General features: G+C 30.0%; 1 protein-coding gene across 1 annotated transcript; it reads right to left on the bottom strand.

Annotated features, from left to right (window-relative positions):
• Positions 1–143: 143 nt before the first annotated feature.
• On the bottom strand, positions 144–9,609 carry LOC114314899 (derlin-1.2). The gene is made up of 7 exons (XM_082882469.1): positions 9,461–9,609; positions 5,446–5,581; positions 5,195–5,268; positions 4,204–4,297; positions 3,032–3,160; positions 1,797–1,960; positions 144–547 (listed from the first exon to the last, which is right to left on the bottom strand). Exons 1-7 carry the CDS (start codon positions 9,475–9,477, stop codon positions 304–306), a joined length of 858 nt encoding a protein of 285 aa, XP_082738595.1. The 5' UTR covers positions 9,478–9,609; the 3' UTR covers positions 144–303.
• Between the last annotated feature and the right edge of the window lie 4,164 nt (positions 9,610–13,773).

Raw genomic sequence — 13,773 nt, 5'->3', positions numbered from 1 at the left:
TTTATATGATATTAGTTATGATATCAAATCACATAATCTCATAACTGATATATGGTACATCCAAATGTACCATAGCATCACCCAAAAAAGGTAACCATGTAGCTCCCAAAGCAACAAACCAAGTGGTCTCGGAAAAAAAAAAAAAAAAAAAAAAAAACAACCACTTGCTACCATAATTTAGCAAGTTCTTTCTTTTTTTAAAAAAAAAATTGGTTACAACAACATCAAATTTATATTCTTTGTTTTGCCAAAGTATTACATATATGTAATCACATAATTATAATTAGTGACAAAAACCACTTGCTACCAGCCATCGAGACGGCGGCCTCTCCCCCGGAAAGCTCCTCCTCCATCATCTTGATTCCGTTGAGCTGAAGCATTTGTTTGCTCCTCTGATGCAGCATTTGCTTGTGGTTGTGTTGAAGAGATTGCTCTGTTCCCATCGAGCCGGCGGCCTCTCCCCTGGAAAGCAACTCCGGCTGGTTGATTTTTCGGCACCGGAGCATTTAATTGGTAACCCACACCCCAAAATACAACCAGTTTGTGACTTACCAGGCATTAAGGAATAAGAATGACAACAACAACAAAAAAAGAAGGGGAAAATAGTAGTGTAGCAGAACTTTAAAAAATAATTTTAGATACATGAAAAAATATATAAAATTATTTTTAATGTTGTAAAGTTTATTATTAATATGTAAATATTTTTTTAAAATTACACTAAGATGGTTATAATAGTTGCTAAATTGTAAAATTCTCAATTAAACACTGAAAACTTTTTTTTCAAAAAATTTTATGAAAACAGCCCACTTTTTGAGGAAACAAAAAAAGAAAAATAGTTTTCAAAATTTTCAGAAGTTTTTTTGCACAAAAATGAAAACAATATAAAAATGATGGGTGTTTTCAAACTTTTTTTTTCTATTTGTTTTTGAAAACAAAAAATGAAAACACAGTCAAATTGCGTAGTGATTGAGAAATCCAAAGAGGCAATCCTTACATTGGGCATGTTTAGGCCAAGCTTAGCACCAAACAGGAGATCAAAAAATGCTTCTTAAATTAGGTACTAAGACTACGCAATTTGAAATCCAAAGAGGCAATCCTTACATTGGGCATATTTAGGCCAAGCTTAGCACCAAACAGGAGATCAAAAAATGCTTCTTAAATTAGGTACTAAGACTTTTTTCGATCATAAATTTTAGTAGAGATTTAAAAAGAGAACAACATGAATAAAATATAACATAATTTTTTTCTCCATTTTTTTTTGCCTTACTAAATTTCTATCTAGATTCATTATCCAAATACTGCAAAATTGTTTTTGCTAGTCAAGTGAATGGGAAAGTTGGCTGAAATTTCAAAAACCATTATCATGTCTAAATCTAAATTTCCAGAAATTAGTATCATAAGTTGATGCATTCTTCAGAAAAGGGGGGGGAAAAAAAGGATAAATTACATCATTAGTTCTCGTAGTTTACGCAAAATATCATTTTAGTCATTGTAGATTTAATTTGAACAATTGAACCTCACACGTGCAAAATTAGAGGGATATAGTCCCTGTGATTTCTTTTAAATTTTACTTTGGTTACTCTAGTTCTGCACATCATTTTTTTTTTTTTAATTCAAAATTCCACTAGTAAGTGATGGATGGAGCGTATTGCAATTTGCAACAAAATTGAAATTGTAGATTTCAAATTATTCAAATTAAAACTCTGATGACCAAATTAAAACTTTATTCAAATTAAAAGGGCTAACGATCTAATTTACCCAAAATAGAAATAAAAAGTAGAACTAAGAAAGGATACACCCAGAGAGGAGTGTTGAAGAAGGTGAATCTGCCACCAGAAAGAGGATAGAGAACTGTCAAGAAGTAATAGAGATGGCCTGCAGCCATGCCAAGCAGATCTGGCTTCAATGGGTTCCCAAGAATCAAGTCTATTCCCAGCATATACCATGGTAGGTAGAAACCCTGTCACCCACCACCACACACAAGCCATCAACCAACTAACTAATAAGACTCATTAATCCAAATTCTAGAGACTCATTATTTGCACATAACTGTAATTTTTATTCACCCAAAATATAACTGTAATTTTTTCACAGTTTGTAGGTGAGGAATAGGGAAAGATTGTATCACACAATAGTAAGACTCGAAGTCTGCACCTTATCAAACCACGCCAATTCCCTCATCTCAAGATGATTTAATGTTGTTTGGTTGAGAGATTTGAGGAAGGATTTAGAAAGAGAAATGGAAAAGACATGTGAAATTAGGTGAAATATAAGTATGTTTTATTCATATTTCAACTATATTTTCCATTTCTCTTTCCAAATTCTTTATCAAATCTCCCACTAAAGACGACATAAGTGGTAGTTTATATAATACACTTTTTTTTTTTTTTAAACCTTGTTTTGGCTTTTATTTTGCTAGGCGACTCGTCTTTCAACTACAACTTAAACTTATATTTATTGTTGTAAATTTTTTAGCTCTATGTCTATTATTTTATTTAGGTTTGTCTAGACTAGACTATTCAAAATAAATAAATAAATAAATAAAAAATAATTTTAAACTTTTTTTATATATAAAAAATCTACTAAATATGAAAGTAAGCAACTTTTTTAGGCATTTTCATCAAAAAAATTGAGTCAATTTTCATTTTTTAAAAAAAATAATCTAATTCAGACATACCTAAATAGCATAAAATAATTGATCCAAAGTTTTTTTTTTAAAAAAAAATTGAAGTTGAAAAAATAAGTCAGCCAATTTTTTTTTTTAATTGTGCAGAACTTTTATTGTGTTTAAATCACTTCAATAAAATGAAATGTTCATTCCTTAATCTTGGACCATTCATTTATAATAATGCATAATGCTTTCACTTAAAATGTAATTTTTCATCTTTTTTTAATAAACCATACGTGAGATGAGAATGAATATTCTAATACAATAATCATTCAATTTTATTTTATTTTAATCAACCAAACATTACTTTATAATCATAGCAATTGCGAAAGAAAGGGAAAGATAACATAAACATAAACATACCTTGAGTTGAAAGAGGCCATGAATATTAAGACGCTCGTTTGGGAACTCGCGGCTCCAAACATAGACTATCATAAAAACTATGGAAGCTCCCATGAATGGACTCCATAGGAGTGGAACAATTGCCATCACCTAATTAATCACACCAAACCCACTATTATGCCTTTTATTTTTACAATTTTCTATTCATATTTACAAAACTGTAAACAAAAAATTATTTGATATCTATTTTAATTTTAAAAATCTTGTAAACAATTTACTAAATTTTTTAACCATAAAAAAATTGATTTCACTTGTTCAAGAATTTTTATTTATTTTTTTCTTTCACCACCACCGTCCACCCCATCTCCGGCTACCTCCTTGGACAAGCACCTCTAACCAGTACCACTAGCCACCACCTTTGATGTCTGACAACCATCTCTAATCACTGCCAACCATTTTCAATGGCCAGAAACAACAACCTTTGATCACCACATCTATGTAGCCAATAACCACATCCGGCCATAATATATGTGATTGTCAATTGGCCACACTTATTTTCAAAAAAAAAAAAAATTGAAAAACTCATGTGTACCAATTGTGTTTTTGTTTTTGTTTTTACCAAAAATATGTTTATGTTTAATATTTTTTGTAAATAAAAAATAGTAAATAGTAAACAGTAAACGTTCTCAAATAAAACCAAAATGTATATAAATTGATAATATTTTTCAAAGTAAATCCCACTATCAAACCTTGTAAAATTTTATCCATTTTAGTATTATGTGTCCGATTCTATAATTAATTTATATTTTCATGGAAAAACTGGATTATTTTTCATCATCTAGCACTAGGGCTAAATTACATATTTTATCCACATAGTTTGATTCAAATTTTACTTTGATTTCTATTATTTTAATTTGAACAATTTGGTTTTTTACACTTTGAGTTCAGTTTTAATTTAGTTTTTCCATTCAAATTGGACGTTAAAATTAATAATTTCGTGACAAATGTTAGTCTCTTGAAATATATGCATGGAAAAAATAACGATAATTTCGACAGAATAACTAAATTTAAATTGAACTTAAAGTATGGAGATTAAATTACTCAAATTGAAAGAACAGAGATTAAAGTGAATTTGAAATAAATTATATAGGTGAGAAGTGTAATTTAGACATAAGTTTAATTGTCTATCATACCAGTAGTGACAGGGCGCCAAAGATGAACATCCATAGATAATCTGCTGTCCTTTTGTCAAAGGGACCCCTTTCGAGTTGGACTCCATGCCTTGCTCTGAGAAAATCAAGCGCGCAAAAAAGTTTGATTAGATATAATGATTCATTTTGGCAGAATTTTTTTTTTTTTTTATAAAAAATATATATTTTTAAAAAGTATTTTTGATGTTTTTTAATGTTTAGTTGTAGCTTTGAAAGCGGTGGTGTTAGTGGCGGTGAGGTCAGTAGCGACGGTGATGGCATTGGTGGTAGTGTGGTGGATTAGTAGTGTTGGTAAAAAATTAAAGGTATTGCTAATAACAGCTTTAAGAATGGTTAATGAGGAATATAAAATGTCAAATTAGTTATAATCTCAATACAATTTTATTTATCCTAATATACTTTTATATATTTTTATAAATTGTTTTACACATTGCAATTTTTATACATATTTTGCAACAATAAAAACAGCCCTTAAGGCAGTTTTTAGCATTTTTCAAAATTTAATTCAGAAATTGTTTTTTACATTTCAAAAAGTAGAAATTTTTTTTGGGAAATTTTGTGTGTAACATATAGATCCTATTAAGCATTTTTGTGGTGTATGTTACACATTTTATGATAAATGTTACGCATTTTTCTAGTAGAATTATGATAATTTATTGTTGAGAAGTGAAGTTGCGTATTTTTGTGATAATATTACCTATTTTTGTGGCTCAAATATGATGGGATAAAAAAAAAATTGTGTAACATTATCACAAAAATGAATAATATTATTACAAAATGCATAATTTCATTTATGAACTATAAATTATCGTAATTCTATTAAAAAAAAAGAAAAATACGTAACAATAGTGCATATGAGAGTGTGTACCTAAAGGTTTCCCAAAGTTTTTTATTCAAATAAATTTGTTTTTAGCCCTACTCAAAATGGATGAAATACAACAACAAAACAAATGTGTTTTCATTAATTTCTTACATTAGCAGAAGTCGAAATGCAAATGTAAATGAAAATGGCCCAAGGAAGAAGAAGTTTGTGATGAGCCTCCAAATCTGCATATCAACAAACATCAAAGCAACATTACATTTACAACTGTAAAAACATACTTTGTAGAAAATCATCCTACACTACATCTATTCGTTTTTTTTTCTTTTTTTTTGGGTCTGTTTTTAACAATTTTTTAGCATCCAAATGGAGCGATAATAAAAATTTAAACCACATTTTGATACCTGAAAATTTTTCAGAACTTTTCCGTAAAAAAGTGCTATAATGCGAAGATCATAAAGTTCCAGATGATAGGCAGCCGAAGTCATTAAACAGACGACGCCATACGCCTTGGCTATTGGTGGTAAATCTCGATAATATCTGAAAATGTGAAAAATGTATTTTGAATGTATGATCACATAAAATATCAATTGGAATTGATAAAATCCCACCCAATTATTGTTCTTTATAAGGGAATTCAATCCAATTATATAACAAAAATATTAATGAAAGAAAGAAAAAAAAAGATGTAATTTATGGGTTTTCCCAGATATTAATTAATGGCAATAGATTAAAGAGCATGAAATGCACACGAAATGAAATTGTTTAGTTTTGTCTTCGGGTGCTCATAAACATATTGTCTCTTTTTTTTCTTTTTCTTTTTCTTTTTTATATCAGCAAAACAAAATTTTATTAATGAAAAAAGAAAAAACACATGTAAATTTTATATCAACAAGTAGGGAAATGCACAGAGCATCATAACTAACCTCTACAATCCCAATTAAGTTGGCACCCCAAAGGAAGCACAATCATTTGTTAACATTTGACTCAAGATTGGTGAGAAACCAATCAAAACAACCAAAGAAAGACACAGATCAACAGTTAACGACGTGTATATCCTTTTATGATAACGACACATTTTAAGTCATAAAAACATAGTTGAATGAGAATAATATTGTTACAGCTCGGGATGAGGGCGTTACAATGGTACCAAAGCAAACCCTAGTCCTATGAGGGCATCGTGGGGCATCATGGCATTGTGGTATTCTAAAGGACACGTGGCGTGGCAGCATGTTGGATCTCATGTGGGGGGTGACACTTTTTTAAGTAACCTTTGAAGTATATCACCATTTGCTGCAAAATGCGAGTAGTGATCAAAAGCCAAATACAATTTGGAAATTCTTCAAGTTTTTGGGTGGCTCTAATCCCACACACACAACTCTTGCTTCCACGTAGGGTAAAAAAAATCAACTGTTCACACTTGTTTGATAGGAGTTATTACAAGTTATTTGTGCCTTGATTCAATTTTTGTAAGATTTAAAAATGAAAAAAAAAAAAAAAAAAAAAAGAGTAAAATAAGTGATTCAATGATAACTGGTTTGCGTTTGATGAAAAGGTGAAAGAAGAAGGTGGTGATGGTGAAAGTTTTTTCTAACTAATTGAGAGAACAATACACAAAATAGTGGTTTCTATGTGAAAATAATGTCCTTGTCAACATTCATTTGCGTGTCATTAACATCATACAACACCAAAATCTATTGAAATTTTAGTTTTTGATCTGTTTTTCATAATATGCAGTCTGTCTTGATTTTGAAACTTTTATACTGAAGAAACGATTTGATCGAATATTATATTTTAAATATTTTTATATTATAATTTCTTAAATATTATATGATAAGTAACTAAGATAATACACTTCTGTGATAAAAACTAAGGAGAAGAACATTTCTAGAATAATTTTCATATATTTTTTAAATTTATTTTCAATGTAAAGTTCTATAATTTATTATAAAACTTTTAAAATCTCATGCAAATTTCTCTTCCATATGAAACTGACAAAATCGATAAAACTGAATCATGACATGCGGTTTGTGTCAATTTCTCAACTATGAATATTAAAAGAATCAGTTTAATACTAAATATGCCCTCAACACAGATCAAACTAAACTGTTTACCCCTACTTTTAGACAAAGACACAAAATAATTAATGTTGCTTAGGCTTATACATGGGACAAAACCGATCTCTTCGACGCTATCATAAATATTATTTTTTAAATAAATAATTTTTTTATTGTTAGTTGGACGAATAACAATGATTTTGAACATTAACATTTGCATTTTATTTTTTGGTTTGCTAAAGCCTCGTTTGGAAATAGATTATTTTAATAATTTTTCAATTTTTTACGAAAAGATGTGCAGAAAATGTATAATTGACAACTTGTAATGGCTTTTTGACTAAAATGTATAATTGACAAACTAGACCTAAGATATGAACAGTGTATTTAAATAGAGAAATATCACAGGGAAGTTTTGAAAAAATAATTATAAATTAGTGAAATTTTTTATAAATATTGATAATTAATGGATAAATTACACTGACAGCCTTGAGGTTTGGACCAATTACATTCTACCCCCTAACGTTCTCAAAATTACATTTTCACCCTTGTGGTTAATAGTCTCATTTCACAAACCCCTCTACTTATATAAAAGACAACAATTCCTAGTAGAAAAATATAAGAAATTACATTGAAAAAAAAAAGAGTAAAAAGAAAGGGGAAAAAAAAACAAAGGAAGTAAAACAAAACAAGAAAAGAGAGAGTGCATGAGTTCAATGTCTTTATTCCGTTTAAATAATTATAATGACAAGGGGGTTAGTGTAATTTCATAAACGTCCAGGGATAATATGTATTAAACTCAAATCTTAGGGACTGTAAGTATAATTTATCTATAATTAAATTATAAACTTTTTCATCAATATGTATTTATTTTTTTTCGAACTTCCACTAGGATGTAATTACCCCTATTTAAATTGGAGGTGGATTCCCTCCTGGAGGGGATTGTTTCAGCTCGTGGGCTTATCACAGGACTCGTTTCGATAATTCGAACTATTCATTTTGTCGGGCATTTTGTGTATTTCATCCAAATAAAATAAAATTAGATCGATCCGATAATTACTACTTGTTTAATTTATTATTTTTGTCATCAAAAAAAGTATGTTTCGTTTTTTAAAAACACAATTGTTGTCCTTTGTTTAGTGAAAAATACAGTAAATTGAACAGATTATAATTATCAGATTAACCTTTGTGAATGAAATACATGTAGTGTCTAACAAAAGAAACAGTTCGAATCATTAAAACATGTCCCGTAATGAGCCCCACTGCCCAAAACAACCCCCTCCAATCTAAATTTTGGACGGGAGGAAATCCTAAATTTATTTTTTTGAGAACATGGAAAACATTATATTAATAAAATAATAACAGTACATAAATAAGATCCCAAAGGGTCATCTCAACCAAACAATAAAACAAAAAACCAACAACAAAAAAACAAATCCGCCAAAAACAAATAGCTGTGATTCGCGAAAAACTACCGATCGACTCAAAGATATGGTCTAGAAAGCAAGATTTGCTTGAAAGCCTATCGTCCCGGTCGCTACTGTCCAACTCCGCCGTTGTCACTGCTAGAGAAGGAAATACAACCACAATGGTATGGGAGAAGGCTTGAGAGAGAATGGGACCATTATGGGTGTCGAAAAACTAAAAATCTATGCCAAAATCGGAAAAGAAAACTCTCAAAATTCTTATTTCAGACATAAAAAGTCCAGATTTGCACTCTAAAAATGTAAATCTATGCTATAAGAATGTAAATCCACACATTAAAAATATAAAATAGATTACCGGAACACTGCCGAAAATCACCTAGAGAGAAAGGCCCACTGGACTTTTTTTAAATCCTCCATTTATATTACATGGAATGCTTTCATTTCTCATGCCTTCTAGTTCTAAAAAGAACTCAAAAAGGAAATAAAACATCTAGACTAAAACTTCACATAACTTTTACCAGGATGGCACACAAAACACGAGAAACACTTGTCCCACGAGAAACAGTCTTTTTGGATATTAAGACTATGTACATTTGACTCTCTTTATTGAAGATTATTTATTTATTTATTTAAAAAACAGCAAGAATTATCATTAATAAGGAATACAAGCTCTAAACTTATAACTTCGAGTAACTCAGATCAAATGGAAAACAATAAATGAAAATCCGTATAAAGCATTCAAATAGTAAATCTAGACAACTAAAAAATAAAAGAAAACATTCCATCTTACTCCAAAACCCAAGAATTCAATCACATCAACTTAGGTTCAATTATATTGAACATCCAAGCTACAAAAAAACAACCTTATACTACAAATCATACAAGTTTTCCAACCACAGAGAGAGAGAGAGGGAGAGAGAGAGAGAGAGAGCGCTTACTGTGATGGTGTAGACATTGTAAATGCTAGTGGTGCTAGTCGTGTTTGGTGAGAATATATGTATGGAGAGAGATGACCTTGGTGTCAAAATGCAATAATAGATTACAGCTGTCAACATTGAAGTGGTTGGAAATCCCAAAGCAAGTCTTTTGAAATCAGCCAAATTCCAAATTAGTTAAAGAGACTTGCACTTTGTCAAGTCTTTAGTTGAAAATATCTACTGTTTTATGCGTGTTATATACGAGTTGTATTTATAATAATTTTTATATATATATATATATATATATATATGTAAATTGTGATTTTTAAAATTTTTTTTTTTTTCGCACACAAAAAGGAATATAACAAATATAGTAAATTTTCAATCAATTATTTTATATTTGCTTTTATTCAAAATTTAAAAATAATATACAGACAAAATTTATAACTAAATTAAGGAAAAATTTATTTCTAGCGATATTTTTTTACTTCTATATAAATACTTAATATTATACATTAAGTAAAAAATATAATTAGCAATTATGCTTACATAAATTTACTATAGTTTTAATTTTAAATTTTAAAAAAAAATATTTTTAAAGGATTTTATTTAGTTAGTACCAAATAGAATTTTCTTAGCAAAAAGGAAAGTTATAAAATTTTGTTGCAAATTTTCAAATGTCTATTGTTAAACATTTTATTCTACTTGATTATTTGCTTAGGTGCTTGCTTTGGGAGTCTTGATCTTTGATCTTTACTCCACATTCGTTGTATTATTTTATTTATTTTTATTTTTTTTACTTGATTTTCGCATGATACTTCTTTAATAGTGCATTTCCGAGTGTATTAGTAAAAATATCATATACTTAAAATGCACAAAATTACAACATATAGAGAAAAAAGTAAGTAATTGCTCAAAACTAAAACTATTTTAAGAAAAAATAAAAAATAAAAACAAAAAATGAAATTGTTTGAAATAGAAAATGATTTACTTATTTAATTTTTAATTTTTAATTTTTAAAAATAAACTTTTAAAGAAAACAAAGAAAACTATATATATATAAATAAAAAATAAAAAGGTACAGAAACCAAATCTAAAATATAATACAAAAAATAAATGAATTATAAGATTTTCAAAAAAATGAGACTCACAAATAAATTTTGTAAAATCTTGTCTATTCATATACTTTTTATGTATATTTTTTGTACTTGAAATCCCGAGAATGATATTGAAATATTCTACACTTCTTGCATTAGGTCCATCTAATAGCTTTAGCAAACACAGATGTAATAAATTTCATAACACAAACAATTATGAGACAAAATATTTATAAAAAATAAAGGCAACGTTCAATAATGATGTAAAAGCACACCTGACGTTTTAATTGAAGGTATAATCAGATAAATCGACATAGAAGGGAAAAACAACATTTATTTTTCATCACAACAATTACATAACTCAATATATAATTTTAATGTCTCTCATTCTTTCACACGTCCAATTATCTATCAATATTAAAATGAATGCATGAATCAAAAAAGAAAACATTTGGGAAGACACATTGAATGTGGTTTGAGACATTTCAATTGCTAAATTCTATTAATTAATAGTTATTAGGTTTCAATGGTCGGACTTCTAATATTTGTTAGTCATTAAAGCTGAGTTCTTTGATTTTATTTATTTTCACTTAATAATTTGAGAGTTGACATTTGCCAAGCCTTTATACAAACACTTGGCACATTTTTTTAGCATTATTAATGAAATGCACAGTGTAATTTTTTTTTCTCTTTTTTTTTCGCAATTGCAACCTGTTATGTTTTAATAAGAATTTATATTTGTTTTAAATATTTTTTTAATATACAAATTATTTTTTTTATAGATTTTTTATAAAAATAATTTAACAATCTCATCACTAACCATAGTGTATGGAATAAGTTGAAAAGGGTTTTGCAGTAGGTATGAGAGAAGTCAAAAAAGCTTGAAAAATTTAGCAAAAATCCCTCCACTGGACCCTTGTTCGCTGAAAAAGACAACCCAGTTTATTTTGCTTCATAACCTCCTAAGGAGAAAACACATAATTGAGTAAGGATAAAGTAAAATATCTTTTTTTTCTTTTTTTTTTCTTGGACAATATTGTCAAAGTAACATGTTAGTGTAAACCAGAATAACATGTTACTCTCAGACAAAGTAACATGTTACTGTGAGACAAAATAACATGTTACTGTCAAATAGAGTCACTGTCAAAGCGAGTAACATGTTACTGTTACTGTTTACATCAATTTTAACGGTAATAAAAAAGAATTAAAAAAATTCATAGTTAACATGGATCTTATTTGATAGATTTTGATGTGAGAATTCTAAAAATACTAATTTTATTAAAAATCGACATCTATATCAAAAGTTCTATTATTTAAAGTTTAATATTTTGATAATAATAATATGGTGCCGTTTGATAACACTTACGTTTTCAGTTTTCAATTTATATTTACAAAAATTTAAAAAACTCAAATAAAAACTTGTTTGGTAAAATTTTTGATTTATAAATCAGTGGTCTCAATTTATAAATTTAGCCAAAAAATGTAAACTCAAAAAAAGTGTTTTCGTTTTGAGTTTTCAGTTTTTTTTTTTTTACCACCCAACACTAGCCACCACCCGCCACTATTTTCCACGACCGTCTTCTGCCACCACCACCCACCACCCATCCCCCACCACCACTCACCTGCCACCTGCCACCAGCCACCCACCACCCACTTGCCACCACCACCCATTCCTCGCTACCACCACTCATCTGTCATCCACCCGCCACCACCCGCCACTACCATCCACTGCCCGCGTACCACCACCCGTCACCTACTTGTCACCACCACTCACCACCCACCTACCACCACTATCCACCACCCGCCACCAGCTACCACCACCAGCCACCTGCCACCCACCCGCCACTACCACCCACCACCACCACCACCACCATCACCATCACCCACCCGCCACCCACCTGCCACCACGATCCACCCACCACCACCACCACCACCACTCACTGACTACCACCCACCACCCGCCACCGTCACCCACCCACCTACTACCACCACCACCCGCCACCACCCGCCATCTGCCACCCACCTGCCACCGCCACCCACTCGCTACCACCCATCACCCGCCACCGTCACCCACCCGCCACCACCACCACCACCACCACTCACTCGCTACCACCCACCACCCGCCACTGTCACCCACCTGCCCACCACCACCACCCACCCACTATCACCCGCTACCCACCACCCATCATCACCACTTTCCACCACCGTCTTCCACCGCCACTTGCCACCACTTGTCATTTCTCACTCTTTTTTATATTTTTAAACATTTTGTCAATTACCAAACGCATTTGTAGTTTATGTTTTTTTTAAAATAAACAAAAACCAGTTTATAAAATTTTTGCAAATAGAAACTGAAAACGTAAACGTTACCAAACAGACCCTATGTGTTTGACTTTTCAAGAAAAATTTTTTTTGCTTGTTCCTAATGCATTAAAGTTTTGTTATGAGGGGATTTTGACCAAATCTCCGCTCTTTTGGGAGATTTGGTCAAAACTCCTTCATGCCAAAACCCCTTCATAATAAAATTTTAATGCATTAAGAACTAATATAAAAAAAAATTCTTAAAAAGTCCAACACATGATTATTATCAAAATAATATTACTTTTGATGTAGATGTTGATTTTTAATAAAATTAGTATTTTTAGAATTCTCTCATCAAGATTTATCAAATAAGATTCATGTTGACTATGAATTTTTTTTTTTAAATAAAATTTATTACTGTTGAAATTGATGTAAACAGTATTCTAACCCACAAGCCTTGTGGGAGCTCCAATATCTCAATTTTAATTTTCTAATTTTTTGATTTTTAAAAAAAAAAAAAAAAACCTCAACATTTATATGTGAGTTGGGATATATTAATAAATGTTAAAAATTTTCTTTTTTTTAAATTAAAAAATTAAAATTGAAATATTAGAACCCTCCTAAGACTTTTGGGTTATAAATCTACTTTTCCTTATATAATATATATAGAGGTAGATGAGGGACCATCATCAACTCTTAGCTAGTTCCATTCCATAATGTCTTCAAGCCCTTGGAGCCTCTATTTTTTGCATTGAAAATTGCTATTTTTTTTATAATTTTATACAGAATTATCCATCAGAATAACATGAGAGTGATTTCTTGATGAATTGTTAATTTTATATATATACAATTTTTTTAATAAATTATATACATTTAAAATATATCGTTATCATTTTAAATTTTCTGCCCATCTTATACGTTACCGTATCTAACGGG

This window comes from Camellia sinensis, chromosome 8 (assembly GCF_055761805.1).
Source record: "Camellia sinensis isolate YWXY chromosome 8, ASM5576180v1, whole genome shotgun sequence".
Taxonomy (NCBI): domain Eukaryota; kingdom Viridiplantae; phylum Streptophyta; class Magnoliopsida; order Ericales; family Theaceae; genus Camellia; species Camellia sinensis.
The sequence above is the reverse complement of the archived record's forward strand: the minus strand, read 5'-3'. Positions and strand labels throughout refer to the sequence as shown.